Source organism: Plectropomus leopardus, chromosome 17 (assembly GCF_008729295.1).
Source record: "Plectropomus leopardus isolate mb chromosome 17, YSFRI_Pleo_2.0, whole genome shotgun sequence".
Taxonomy (NCBI): Eukaryota; Metazoa; Chordata; class Actinopteri; order Perciformes; family Serranidae; genus Plectropomus; species Plectropomus leopardus.
The window spans coordinates 21,121,905-21,136,495 of record NC_056479.1 but is presented as its reverse complement, the minus strand read 5'-3'; the positions used below and the strand labels follow the sequence as shown (position 1 = coordinate 21,136,495).

The 14,591-nt window shown below is 39.5% G+C and overlaps 1 protein-coding gene across 4 annotated transcripts; it reads left to right on the top strand.

Moving 5' to 3' along the window:
* Positions 1-132: 132 nt before the first annotated feature.
* LOC121956863 (BUB3-interacting and GLEBS motif-containing protein ZNF207-like) lies at positions 133-10,899 on the top strand. 4 transcript variants are annotated; one of them, XM_042505276.1, is made up of 13 exons: positions 133-264; positions 993-1,161; positions 1,392-1,621; positions 1,997-2,123; positions 2,688-2,826; positions 2,907-3,089; positions 3,917-3,992; positions 4,089-4,159; positions 4,323-4,477; positions 4,676-4,768; positions 6,116-6,337; positions 6,565-6,721; positions 7,386-10,899. In XM_042505276.1, exons 3-13 carry the CDS (start codon positions 1,581-1,583, stop codon positions 7,544-7,546), a joined length of 1,425 nt encoding a protein of 474 aa, XP_042361210.1. In that variant the 5' UTR covers positions 133-264; positions 993-1,161; positions 1,392-1,580; the 3' UTR covers positions 7,547-10,899. The 4 variants fall into 4 exon arrangements, with proteins under 4 accessions (XP_042361210.1, XP_042361213.1, XP_042361211.1 ...); XM_042505279.1 differs by having other exon boundaries at positions 993-1,621; positions 7,386-7,570; positions 7,813-10,899; XM_042505277.1 differs by lacking the exon at positions 993-1,161.
* Positions 10,900-14,591: the final 3,692 nt, after the last annotated feature.

The window sequence follows — 14,591 nt, the reverse complement described above, 5'->3', positions numbered from 1 at the left end:
GGTACGAATTGCGGGTTTATGTTGACGTTGCAATATTGTAGTTCCCACCAAGAAATTTGATTGGACACGAGGCTTTCCAGGTGCTGACGTCACTCCGTCTCACAGATGTTCTGAGTCGTTAATTACTTCCGTTAGCCGTAGGGACAAACAAACTTTTCACGGTAAAATAGGGAAATGTCTCCACAAATAACGTTTGAGTTAAATACTAAATAGTCGTCAGAAAGTGGAATAAAGAAGCCTGGATACCTCACTGCAAATCACCAGGTAGGCTTTGCTCATATAACAGGACGTCGCAATTGTTAACGTTAATTTATCGGCATGTATGCCACCAAAGCAACTGTCAACAGACTTATTTCACTGGCCACAAAGTAAATGGAAACATTTTGTATATACACTATAAAAAAATGTCCATTAAAATTATCAGCATAAACTGCATACGAGCATAGAACTGTAAATAGAAAAACGACGAAACGGTGTTCAATTTATTTATATTTTGTAAAGCATTGCACCAAACAAAACTGTTTTAAAGTAAGAATATCTGTTGATGTAGTGATTTTTTTATTTTTTATTTTTTGTAGAATTTACATATCACTGTAGTCTTTTACAGAAAGTGTATTACATTTTTCCAATTCATATTATGCTTTAGGCTACAGATAATTATGTAGCCTACAAATGGATTGTACAGTGGATTTTGAAACATCTGATTGTTATATTTGAATGTTCCTTAAAACTTGAACTTTCCTATTGATGTTTACTCTAAAGAATTGAATGACAAAATGTTTTTGGCATATATCGTTAACTTAATTTGAGGACTTTTACACATATGGTGACTGCATGGAATCACAGAAATGTATTTTTTATTATTGTTTTAATACTGTATCTCTCTCTCGCTCTCTCTTTATATATATATATATATATATATATATATATATATATATATATATATATATATATACGCACTTATATGGGACACTTTTTGGTATATTACCAAGGAAATTACCTTAAACTCTAAATACGACCTTAAGTGTTACTTTTAGAGCTTGTATATATTTCTATAGAAATATATGTTGCTTGGTAAATTGTTTTAAATCAAGTTATTTTAGAAACTCTAGATGTTCAAACACATCAAAAACTCCTACCTCACTCGGATGACATGTTCAGGTAAAAATGGTCATGTTTGGTTTTTTTTTTTTAAATGTTTAAATCCATTTATTTGATTCAATAATTTATTACATCAACCAACGATTCACCGCCGTGCTGATAATCAGTACAACAGCACTCCCTTTTGTGCGTTATCGCTCAAAAAACGTCAAATGTGGATATGTGAAAAATATGGGAGATGTGGTCGATGCCGAGGTGAATTCAACGGTACAAATTATACATTTTTATAGAGAAAGAAATAAAAAACGGAAGACTACAGGCGGATAAATAAACAGTAGCTAGTTTGGGAGCACCGGGGGTCGCCTGCAGGCCGCAGTGTGTTGTTGGGGGTTGGAGCTGGAGCGGAGACCCGCCGCCATCTTCAGTTGTGGGTGTGTTAGCTGTTTACTGGACGAGCAGGCAGCGAACTGACAGAAATTATGGGAAGAAAGAAGAAAAAGCAAATGAAACCTTGGTGCTGGTATCCTTTCCAACATTTTACATTCAGTCTGATAACGTTATCTCGCTTTTATTAGGAACTGTGTGTGTGTTAGACAGCGGTATCCTCTGTTTACTAAGCTAACGTTAACTGTAAGTTTCTTGTAATAACTGAAACGTTAGCTGGCTCGCTATATGAAGCTAACGTCAAATTTTAAAGTTGATCGGCGTCGCTAAAGTTACATTAAAATACTATGACGGAATATTAAAAAACAGGCGGTGTTTTTCTCTTATATCGTGTTATGTGTTGTTAACGTGTTGTTTCCGAGTAAACAAATGTACGAAACGCCCAGCTGTACTGGGAACATGTCATTGCAATACAATTTCTGGGAGAGATTTTCCTAAACCGTTATCTCAGGTACTGTAACAGAGATTTTGATGATGAGAAAATCCTCATTCAGCATCAGAAGGCCAAACATTTCAAGTGCCACATCTGTCACAAAAAGCTGTACACTGGACCTGGGCTTGCAATCCACTGTATGCAGGTGAGGAGACAAAAATGCAAACCATCTGCACAAATGTTGTTGTTTTTTTACTCTGCAGTGCAAAAGTCTTGGGCCACAAAGAATACAGAGAACACATACAATGCATTAAAACACCAAAAAAAAAAAAAAGTCAAAACAAAAATGTCTTCTTCAGGCTGAAGTCAATATTTAACCAGTTGAAGTTGTTTTATTCTTAAATATTTGTAGTATTAAGCGCAAGGCATCCATTTGACACACATACAACATGCAGGATTAAACATGACAACAGGATAAAAGATATAACATGGAAAAAGATAAGTCAAAATGTTAGATATGTAAGATATACCATTAAAAACACTAAACTACAAAACCACAATAAATAAAAACAGTCTAAAAACTATTAATATATAAATCATATGCATATCTCCTGTATGTTTCGTTTGTGTTGTAGGTAAGAGAATACTGAGAGGTGAATAAGTATAATCGTTATAACCTTGCTAAAATAACAAAGTTTAAGGTGGCCTAAAACTTTTGCACAGTACTGCACACACACTAATTTCCTTATGGTTATTTCTTCTACTGTAGGTACATAAAGAGACCATCGATGGAGTCCCCAATGCTATACCTGGAAGAACAGACATTGAGCTGGAGATTTATGGCATGGAGGGTATCCCCGAAAAAGACATGGAAGAGAGAAGAAGAGTGCTAGAACAAAAGAACCAAGGTATTGGCATCAAAATACCTTAACGTGCTGTTGTGTTATGGTCTGTTCCAGAGACTTAATATGCTCTTTCCTATTTTCAGAGACTCAAAAGAAAAAGCAGAACCAGGATGACTCTGATGAGTATGATGATGATGATGAGCCTGGTCCCTCCTTCCAGCAGCCTGCTGCAGGTCAGCCACAGACAGGCTACATACCCCCTATGACCCAGCCGGGCCTGCCTCCTGGCTCTGGTGCTCCGGGGATACCACCGGGCAGCTACTCAGGTAGGAAACAGTCACTTTACTGGAACTGCATCTGCAAAAAGCCAACTATTGCACAATCACGACCAATCTAAAAGCAAATTCTAAGGCACTCTCTTGAAATGTTAAAAAGGAGTTAAACCTGACTAAGGCTTGTATGCCGAAACGTGTAGGAGTGTTTTATAGGTTCATCATGACCATGCCGTAGAAATAACGGCATTTTAACATTTCAAGAGAGTGCCTTGGAATTTGATATTTGATTGTTTATCCCAGTACATCCCGACCCAAAGGGCACCTCGAACAGACTGACTTTTGGGTCCGGGAAGCGCTCCTTTTCTTGCATTTTTGATTATTGCACAATCATGCTGTTTACTAAGAGTGATTATACAGGGCGACCTTACAATCACAAGGTTCTGTCTGACATTTGTGTCAAAATTGAGCTCTTATTCTGTGAAATGCGAGGTGTACACTGTGGATTTAAGTCACATGCATTTTTGGACTTTTTTATTAAGGGAAAAAAACCCCAAACATAAATTTACCTTAAACAGATTAAGAACATACCAGGTGTAATATATTCTATGCAGATTTTAAAAAACAGCCACTTTCTAGTTACGGCTTCCCTGTCGGCAGCGCTAAGAATTCTCCTCTTTTTAAAAACATCCGTACTCATTCCCTGAAGTTTTCCTATAATGATAAAAATGCAATTTAAGCAGACATTTTTATTTTTTTTTTATGTCATTTTGAAATATTAACATAACATTTTGATTTACATAAAGACATAATATAAACAAACTATTTTGTGAGTTTCAGATAATCTTTTTTTAATTATTTTTTATTTTTATTTTTTTAAGGAATCCCCCCAATGATGCCAGGTGTGCCACCAATGATCCCAGGAATGCCCCCTGTAATACCAGGAATGCCTCCAGGGTAAATACTTAGAATCACTAATAAAGACTCATTTTTATGAACCCCATCCTTATTGTATATTGGTATTAAACATAGATGTTTTCCATGTGTATGTAGGATGATACCAATGGGTGGGATGATGCCTCCAGGTCCAGGGATGCCTCCAATGATGCCTGGTGTGCCACCAGGTAAATCCCTGCCAGCGTACACCTTAAACAAACCCCTTACTTCCACATTATTGCTTTGATGCAAATTATTAATTTTATCAAAACTTCATTAGTATGTTGTAACATGGCTGTGGAGAACTTGTACTTGTTCCTTTGTGTAATCAATTTCTTCTGCTGGTGTTAGGCCTGCCTCCTCCGATGGGCCACCGTCCAGGCATCACACACATGGCTCAGGTTCCTCCTGTTGCAAACATGCTGACTAGACCTGCTGTTCCCGCTGCCACTGTCCCCTCAGCACAGCCCGATGTTACAAAGCCTCTTTTCCCCATCGCTGGACAGGTAAAATCACTATGCTGCTATTAACCACTTTAACTCCTGCAGCTTTCTGACGGGTCAGATCATTACCTTCTACACAAGGAATATCTGAGCAGCTTCTTGTGCTCACACAGGCTGACATTAAAGGGAATTTTACTTAGAAATTCCTTCTTTCCTGTAACTGAAGATTTTTTTATTCTTTACTCTTTTCCTGTGCTACAGATGGGCAGTCGCGCTGCAAGTACAAGTGCAGGCTCATCGAGCGCAGACTCTCAGTCCGCCTCCCCTAAAGCTCTGTTCCCTATCACATCACAAGTACGCAGCCGTCTGCCTGCTCTGCTCTGCCAACCTGCAGCTTTACGATTGGCATGCACACATAGTTTGCCTGCTGTGGTGCACTCGGGCAGATTAATTCTATTTTTTTTGCCGAAGCTGTTTAAGCCAGAAATGGTGAAACCAGACCATTTACGGGGGTCAAAACACTTTAAAAAATGTCTGTAAAGTCTAGCAACATGCCTTTGTTTGCTTTTTCTTTCACTACAAATCTGCATTTATAACATACAATTGAAACATTCGCTTACTTACTTCAGCAAAATCAGAAAATGGAGAGTTATGCAGATTTGTAAAGTGGGCTTCTTATTTCTGAACTGCTGTGGGCAAAATGTGGCACAGCATGCTCTTATTATATTTCACAGACGAAATATATTTCACTTTAGTCATACTTTATAGGGTTACCCTCCCATGTGCGCAACAAAAGTGGTTTAACATGTTAGAGAGATAACTAAATTCAGATTATAGACTTGACTTTAACGTGTGATTGATTAAAGCCTGATATACAGGGGCTAGGTTGTGATCTTCACTCTTTTTTAGGGTTTTAATTTGATTTACTCACTAAAATCTCTCTCTTCATACTGTTCAGCTGCTAAAATCAAAATATTGACATGGTTATTTAGGCTGCTTTTACTTAGTAAAAAGTTTGACACAGACTTTTTTGGCCCGGGTTCACGTCTCAGACTGCTGCTCCACCCTCTGATTGGTGGAGGTAATTGTTGTTCTCTGAAATGGACACCTGCAGGGATTATTATTTTGTGGCATATAAAAAAACACCATCATTTGAAGTGATAACTGATGCCAGTGAATAATAGTTAAATATTAGGCAATAACAGTGATTGGTCTTAAATAATTCAAATGTATTTCTTGAATATACTGTATATATGAAGACATTAAGTAGTACTTCATATTTATCAAGTTTTTTGACTTCATGTGTCACAAGCAGTTCTGAAGGCATAATTTCCCTTGTACTTGGCACTGAAAAAATATGTAGGTGTAAATCACCTTGATTCTGTTTCTTTACTGCTTGGCTTTCACTGAGGTTAAAGTGAAAAAAATAGGTTTTTCTGATTTGGGTGAGCTGATCCTGTAAAGAAAGAAAGAAAGAGAAAGGAGACGCAAACATTGAGGAAAAGAGGAATACAGAGACGGTATGACTCAGTCCATCCTGAGACTTTACAAACAATAACCTAAATGCCGGCTTTAAATTGACTAAAATATGAACTCAATTTTGGGAGTAACCTGGAAGTATGACTAACAGTGTCCCTCTTGTGATATTTAAATGCCTCTCAGCAGAGTCTCTGTAATGTGATGTCTTCTCTCCCCCCTCAGAGCCAGCAGTCAGGGTCCCCCCACCCTCCCCCCTCTACCTCCTCTGACCCCTCAAAGCCCACATTCCCGGCCTACACGCAGGCCACCGTAGCTGCGGCCAGTCCCAATGCTGGCAGCAGTACGGTCTCCAAACCTCCCTCCACTGTGACCAGTAAGCCTGCCACCCTCACCACCTCCAGTGCAACCAGTAAGTTGATCCACCCTGATGAGGATATCTCACTGGTGAGTAGTCAAACTGCAGCGTCCTCTCTTTATAGTTTTTACAGAAAGTAGCACTTTAGGAAAAAACAGTTAATCAAAGCTAAAAAGTTACTTTCTGTCATCAAAGTCAACAAATGGCTTTTCTTGAATAAAAAGTCTTGATTCATTTTCTTGTTTCTTTCATCTGGTTGATGTAGACAGTTTGAGCATCAAATTATTCATCCTCGTTTGCTTTCTGTGTCTTGTAGGAAGAGTTGCGCGCTCAGTTGCCGAGATACCAACGCAGTGTTCCCCGCCAAGGCCAGACCACCGCCGCCACTCCGTCAGTGGGTCCTGTGGGTCCTGTGGGTCCTGTGGGTGGCATGATGGCTCCTCAGCAGCCCGGCATGAGGCATCCCATACCTGGTATACATCACCTGCCTATTTTATGCCTTTTGTTGGTCAACCCTGTTTATTCCAAGCTATTCTTAGCTAGGATGAGAATCTCTTTAAAGTGTCATTATTATATAAATCACTATCTAAGAACCTTTTGGCTCCGGGGACGGAAACATCAGTCTGTCGGTCAGTCATTCACCACTTTGGCCGAGACTGAAACATCTCAACAACTACTGGATGGTTTGTCGTAAGACTTTGTACAGACATTCATGATTTCCAGAGGATAAATCGTAATGACTTTTCCTGTTGCCACATCATTGGACCAAAGTCTTAAATTGTCCAATACTTGGTGGATGACCACATACCTGCAAAACTAACATTCCCATCAGCCTCAGCTGCATAATGCTAAACTATGATAGTGAACATGGTAAACAAACTGGCTAAGTATTAGCATGTTAGCATTGTCATTGTCAGTATATAAACAAACAGCTGTAAATATTTATCTTGAGGCAACATTGTTCCTACAGGAAAACATCAAAATAAGCATTTATATATCATTTACTTACTATGTGCTACATCGAGTTTATGAAGAAACGTTTTGATGTAGTTTTGCTGTTGTAAAAACGCAGCCCCCTTTTTGCTCCAGTTCATCAATAAATCTCTCCATTTTAGCTAACAAACCTGTGTTTTGCAGGCCAGTATGGTCCACCTCAGGGGATGCCAGGCTTCATGTCAGGAGGGATGCCTCCATATGGACAGGCCCCTCCTGTGGTTCCTCCGGGGTACCAGGGAGCCACCCCACGGCCACCCATGGGCATGAGACCCCCCGTCATGTCTCCTGGAGCCCGCTACTGAAGCCTGCCTTCCTCTCTTCAATAGGTTTGGACACTCAACCCTTTTCTAATGTCCTCAGCTGCTAGTAGACAAACCAGTATTGGTATTATAGTACCACAAAGTACTGTTTATTCTACTACTGAGCTATGAGGAAGAGACACTGAATAAACAGCATTCAAAAGAGCATCACATGGGAAATATTTACACTGTACCTAACCAAGACTATGAACTGTTGTTTCAAACCATCTCTGTTCTGTGGCTTTTTTTCCTTCTCATGTTTCATTCAGGTGTATAGAAGTATAGTAGATATGGTTCGTAGTGTTGTGAAGGCGCTGGAGTTACATGGGCAGTACTCACCATTTATCAAGGCAAGTTTTATGTAAATACATTTCTGTTTCTGTAAGCTAAACAGTGAGGCCTTCACAGCACGTAGTGCTGTTGGACTTTGTGTCCCCAACTTTGTTTGGTGAGGGCTTCAAATAACTGTTTTCTGCATTTATTCTGTTTCATGTTCATAGTTTTATTTAGGAAATGCTCCCATAACGTTAAATAGTTGAAGTACTAAATGAAATGGTATATGTATTGTTGTAAAACTGTATTGTAATAAAATGTGGCAAAAATTTAAGACTCTTCTTTGCGGGACGTTAGTAGGAAAACAGACGTCACAGCAGGTTTGTACCACAAATCATGAACATGGTGATTGTGCTTTAGTTGTCTTGAAGATGATCAATAACAGTAATGTCTGTAGTTTTTTTGTTTAATTAAAAATGTTGGTAAATGTTTTCTTTTGGCTATAAGCAGTAGATTAGAAATTGATGCTCTGTACATGGCGAGTGCACTTGTACAGCTGCATAACTTCGGGTCGCTGCTGGCTGTAGTGCTAAAACCCAGATTTCTCTTCTCCCTGTAGCGATGCCATGGGGGACTGGCTGAGGCCCTGTCTCAGTGTAGCCCTGTTTCAGCCTGAGGCAAGTCTCACCATTTTCTGTCTTTTCATTCATTACCAGGGGCCCTCACAGCGTACATGCTGTTGGATCTCAATGTCCCCAAACTTGCAGCAAGTTTGGTGAAGGCCCTTGTTTGTGTTGTTGCGTTTAGACACCATTTTCTACATGTTAGCTCTTATGAGTTATGTTTTTTTATTGTTAAGCTCTTTTGTGTCATTGAACCTGTATTCTTTCTTCCTGGTTTGTGAGAACATGGGGAAGCTCAGTTTTCATTTAATATCTTCATACTGAAAGTATGGAGCTTTTGAATGAAACTGTACTTCTTGAAAAGCTAATTTAACTAGTTTAAAAGTCCACCTGAGTTAACTTTCTGAAATATTTATGACTTGGTCAAAAGTCAAATAATTTGCTTAAGACATAAACAGTCACCTGCAGCTGTATAAATACATTAAGTGTTTGTTGGGAGGTTTGTGATGAACAAATGAGTTTTCATATGCTTGTGAAATGGCTTCACCACTTAATCCTGTTTGTTCCATCAGCTTTCCTCACTTGATCATTTGAATTTAACTACTTACATGAAGGAGAATCCCTACCAGTAACAGGTTAGTTAAAGCTGTAAGTACCACTGCTGTAACTTTAATTTCCTGCGACCTGTGTTTGTGTGCACACATAACGAGATCTTAAAGGGATAATTCAGACTTTTTCAACTGGGGGCATATTAGGTACTTAACCATAGTCATTGCATCACCTTCAGTACACGGCAGTTTGCACGCCCCCACTTTTGAGAAACAGGCTGGAGTCTGACACAAGGCGGGTTTCCACTACAAAATTTAAGCAATGTTTTTGAAATGTCGTCCAAACACAATGTAACAGAACACACAATGTTTTGCGACTTTTCTCGTGACGTTTTGCACATCTCCTCTCGCAGTAACGTTCCAGGAAGCATGGCGATGGATGTTCAAAACACTGCAGGTTTATTTCTATTGCAGCCACCGCACCAGCCGTCATTATTTCCAATCGAAGGTGACATAAGCCGTGTATGCAATACACGATAATGAAAAGGCGAGCCCCTTAAACACGGGAGTGGCCGCGTATGAGGGATTTCTTGGAGGTGATAGTCTGTGATTTCAGAGGAATTGTGGATTCAAAACTTCCAGATGATCCGCTCAGCTTTTGAAGAGTTGTGTGATGCAGTAACACCTCTCATAGAGCCTGTTGCATCGTGCCTCAGAGAGACAATTCCTAAAGACATTAACATAGCCATAGCATCATGTGACCTATAAGTAAGTAAGTGTTTACATTGCACTTTTGTGAAATGTTTATTTTGAATTGCCTGAAATACCACTTCATGCAAGCATTGCTATGAATGGGAGATTCTGTTTTCTTTTGAAGTGACTTGTTTCCACTGGGCGTATTTTATATTCGCAATTTCATTTTGCACAATTTGAGTGTTAATGGAAACCCGCCTACTAAAGCTAAGCAGTGTACCATTGTGAACTACTTTAGCCACCTAAAAAAGTCCCAATTAAAACAATATGAATTTAAGTATATACTTAATTAAGGTTGTTCTCTTCAAAGCCAGTTGAGAAAAACAGTGATTTAACGTCACTGAACACAGGAGCTGCTGCTCAGCTGCCTCGCTCAGGTTTTTATGTTATTGTGTGACTTCAGCGTTTAAAATGTTTTGCTTCAAAAATCACAGATGTCACAATAACTATCTGATCAGGGCGGCGTTAGACCAGCAGCTCTGGTGTGCAGCAAGCTAAAATTACATTTTTTTTTCGTTTGGTGGCTTTGGAGAGAGCATAGATGGGAAATTGAAGCAGTTAACAGCTAACTTGTTGGAACGAGCTGTCTGACGGATATTAAAGCAATAAATACCACCTGCCATCTACTGTAGATAAAACACTGACCATGGATAAGTACCGCATACAAACCCACTTCAAGAAAATCTAAACTGTTACTTCAGTTTCTGTCACCTAGAGGTGAAAAACAAAGAAAAATAGCCGCCGGCCAAAAGGCTTCTTAAATCATACTTAACTTCAGTGTGCAACACATTTCTTTCCACTAGTTCTATTCAATGTGATCATCTCTTTGGCGCAGTTTTTGGTTTAATTAATCTTAATTTAAACTAATGATTTAATGCTTTACACGAGTAACACAGGCAGAGTCTTCATTGGTAAGTATGATTTCACGAATTCCGTTTATTATATTAAGAGCACGGGAAACTTAAGGCGCTATCCCATCCACCAGCTCAGAGGTGGTCCATAGTTTGTATTTTGCTCTGTATTGTAGATTTGAAGTTTTGCACATTTTCTTTTGGTGTTTTTTACTGTACCATGACTGTATTTTCAAATGTCCATTTTCATTTGTATGGAGGTACAATTTCTTTTCTAAACTTAAGAATAAAGAATAAGTATGGTGCCATTTTCTTGTGTTTTGATTTGTATATCTATCTTTTAAAAGAAATTTAAACAGAAGAATGTAAGATAGAGTAAAAATTAATCAGTTAAGACAGAAATGGTAAAGTCACGCTATAACCCCAATTGCAAATCAGGTTTATTGGCAACACTTACAAACTTTCAGCTGTTTGCAAAAAACAAATCAAACAAGAACAATTTAAATAGCTCACCACAGCTAATATTATAAGAGATTTCTCCAGATTCCACACTAAATGCCACTTTTAATAACTACTGCAGTCTTAAAATGATTCAGCCCCTTTATGGCGAGTGTACTCAGTACTCAGAGGGACCTTTTTGCTGTTATGACCTGATGCATTGCCAGACACCAGCTTCTGGCAGCGTTCCTGAGAAATCTTAACCCATTCCTGTTGGCCAGCGGCCTCCAGTTCACTAATATTCTGAGGTTTGCGTGCTGCAACTGCCTTCTTCAAATCCCACCAGATATTTTCAGTGGGATTCAAGTCAAACGACTTTGACGGCCACTCTAGAGTCTTCCAGGACTTTTTCTGAAACCAAGCCTTGGTGGACCTTAAGGTGTGTTTGGGATGACTGTCCTGTTGGCAGGTCCACTGACGCCAAACCTTCATCATCCTCACAGACAGCAGGACATTTTCTCCAAGGATATACTGAAACTTGATTGAATCCATCTTGCCCTCCACACACTGCAGATCCAGTGTCAGAGGAAGCAAAGCAGCCACGGAGCATCACAGAGCCATCGCCACGCTGCACTGTAGGCATGGTGTTCTTTTCGACTTAGACTTAGACACGTTTATTTATCCCACTTGTGGGAAATTAACTTGTCACAGCAGCCGTGTGTACAGAAAAAAATATATAAAAATATCAATATATACAAAATATGAAATATAAAATATACAAGAGTGCAAAAATAGGCATGTGTCAAGACGAAGAAAAAAAAATGTACAGGTTGTAAATACAAAAGTCAGAGAAGACATGTGCAGAGATGCAACTTTTGATTGTAGTGAGTCCAGGTTATTGTTGGCTCAGGCTGGTGTTGTATAGCCTGATGGCCGATGGAAGGAAGGACCTGCGGTAGCGTTCCTTCCTGCAGCGTGGGTACCGCAGTCTGCTGCTGAAGGAGCTGCACAGGTCTCCCACAGTCTCATGAAGGGGGTGAGAGGGGTTGTCCATGATGGATGTCAGCTTGGCCAACATCCTCCTCTCACCCACCTCCTCGATGGAGTCCAGGGGACAGTCCAAGACTGAGCCGGCCCTCCTGACCAGCTTGTTCAGCCTCTTCCTGCCCCGCTCTGTGCTTCCACTGCCCCAGCAGACCACAGCATAGGAGATGGCTGATGCCACCACCGAGTCATAAAATGTCCTTAACAGAGTCCTGCTCACACTGAAGGACCTCAGTCTCCTCAACAGGTGGAGACGACTCTGGCCCTTCCTGTACAGGACATCTGTATTGTGTGCCCAGTCCAGTTTGTTGTTGAGGTGAACACCCAGGTACCTGTACTTCTCCACGATCTCAATGTCCAGGCCCTGGATGTTCACCGGTGCAGGCTGAGGTGGTTTCCTCCTGAAGTCAATCACCACCTCCTTTGTCTTGCTGGCGTTGATGCTCAGGTGGTTCCGTTCGCACCAGCAGACAAAGGAGGTGATGACCTCCCTGTACTCCAGCTCGTCCCCCTCTGACACACATCCAACGATGGCTGTGTCATCGGAGAACTTCTGGATGTGGCAGCTGTCAGTATTGTGGGTGAAGTCTGATGTGTACAGTGTAAACAGGAACAGGGAGAGCACTGTACCCTGTGGAGCCCCCGTGCTGCAGACTACCACATTTTCAGGGTGTGTTTCATTCCTCCTCCTCCAGGCATACCGCTGATCCATAGGCCTATGGGTCATTCATGGTGTGCGTCATGAAGACCTTCAGTGTTTAGTATGCTCCTTACTGTGCAAACTGAAACCTCAGTGCCTGTTGCCACCAAGTCTTGCTGCAGGTCTTTTGCAGTCACTCGAGGGTTTTTGATCACCTGCCCCCTCAAGAATCTGGTAGTTACGGTTGATAACTTCCTCTTTCTGCCTCTCCAGGTAGTGTAGCCAGTGTTTCTTTAACTTAGAACTTGTAAACTATGCGTCCAGCAGCATCTCTATGAACATTCAGTACCTTTGCTATTTTTTGCATCCTTTTCCATGTTTGTGCAAGGCAGTGATCTCTCGACTTCTTCGACAATTCTCTTGACTCAGCCATATTTCTGACATGCAATCAAACGCCACCGTCAACAAACCCGAGCCTGTCAAGGTATTTGATTCTAACTCAAGCACACCTAATGCAGATAATGAAGCCCTTGTTTAGTTGCATCAGGTGTGCTTGAGACAACACCTGATTTGCAAATGTGTGCTCTTGTGAGAGATTCTATTCAGAGTTGAATAATTTTGAGACTGCAGTAGTCATTGAAAGTGGCATTTAGTGTTGAATCTGAAGAAACAACTTATAATATTAGTTGTGATTAGCTATTTAAATTGTTCTTGATTGATCTGAATATTACAAACTGCTTTAAGTTTGTAAATTTTGCCAATAAACAATTTTCAATGGGGTTTGAATAATTTTGAGTGCAGCTGTATATGGATGTACTTTGTATGCCACTTTTGCAGAAGTGAGACTCCCGTTTTGGCTGCCTCAGACAAAATAAGTATTACGTTGCATTTTAAGAAAATATCGATTGAAGATAAAATTTCATTTTCTTTTGTGAAAACCATTTGATCCCCCAGCTATAATTATTCAGGCATTAGTCATTGGACTAAAGGCTACTTCATCATACACTCTTACTATGGCATGTTTTTTAAAAATTTTTTAAAATTTAAAAAAAATTTTTTTTAATGGCATACCATACTATGACTTGTCTGACCAATTTATGCTATACTATACGTTGAAATTTTGCCCCCCCAGAAATGTTATGGCATACTATACTTTGTTTTTCATGACATTCTTCTGCATACTATACTATGAAATTTTGTGACTTTTTTTTCTTTACTTTTTATGACATACTGTAAGACTTTTAAAGACACATTTATGGTATACTATACTATGACACGTTATATGGCAAATTATTGACTATGGCATTTTTAACTACATTTACATGACACTTTACCAGAAATTCATGGCACACGCTACCAGGACATATTTTTCTTCTAGTTTTATGGCTTACTATTCCATGACGTTTTTATGGCATACGTTAGTATGATATTTTTAGGCCATACTATTTTTCATTTTTACAACACTTCAGTGGCATATTAGTATTTTTAAACAGCATTTTATGTGCATGCTATGCTATTGTTTTCTATGACTTTTCTACATTTTTTTATGGCAAATTGTACAAAGGCATTGTTTTCATGATGTCGACCTTTTTTTTTTGGGCAAACTATACCATGACATTTTTAAACACATTTTAATATATGCAGGTTTGAGTTTTGCAAAACCAAAAAGCCCAAGGAAAAGTTGATTCTTCTTTTTGTTGTNTTTTTTTATGGCAAATTGTACAAAGGCATTGTTTTCATGATGTCGACCTTTTTTTTTTGGGCAAACTATACCATGACATTTTTAAACACATTTTAATATATGCAGGTTTGAGTTTTGCAAAACCAAAAAGCCCAAGGAAAAGTTGATTCTTCTTTTTGTTGTCGAGTTACACTAAT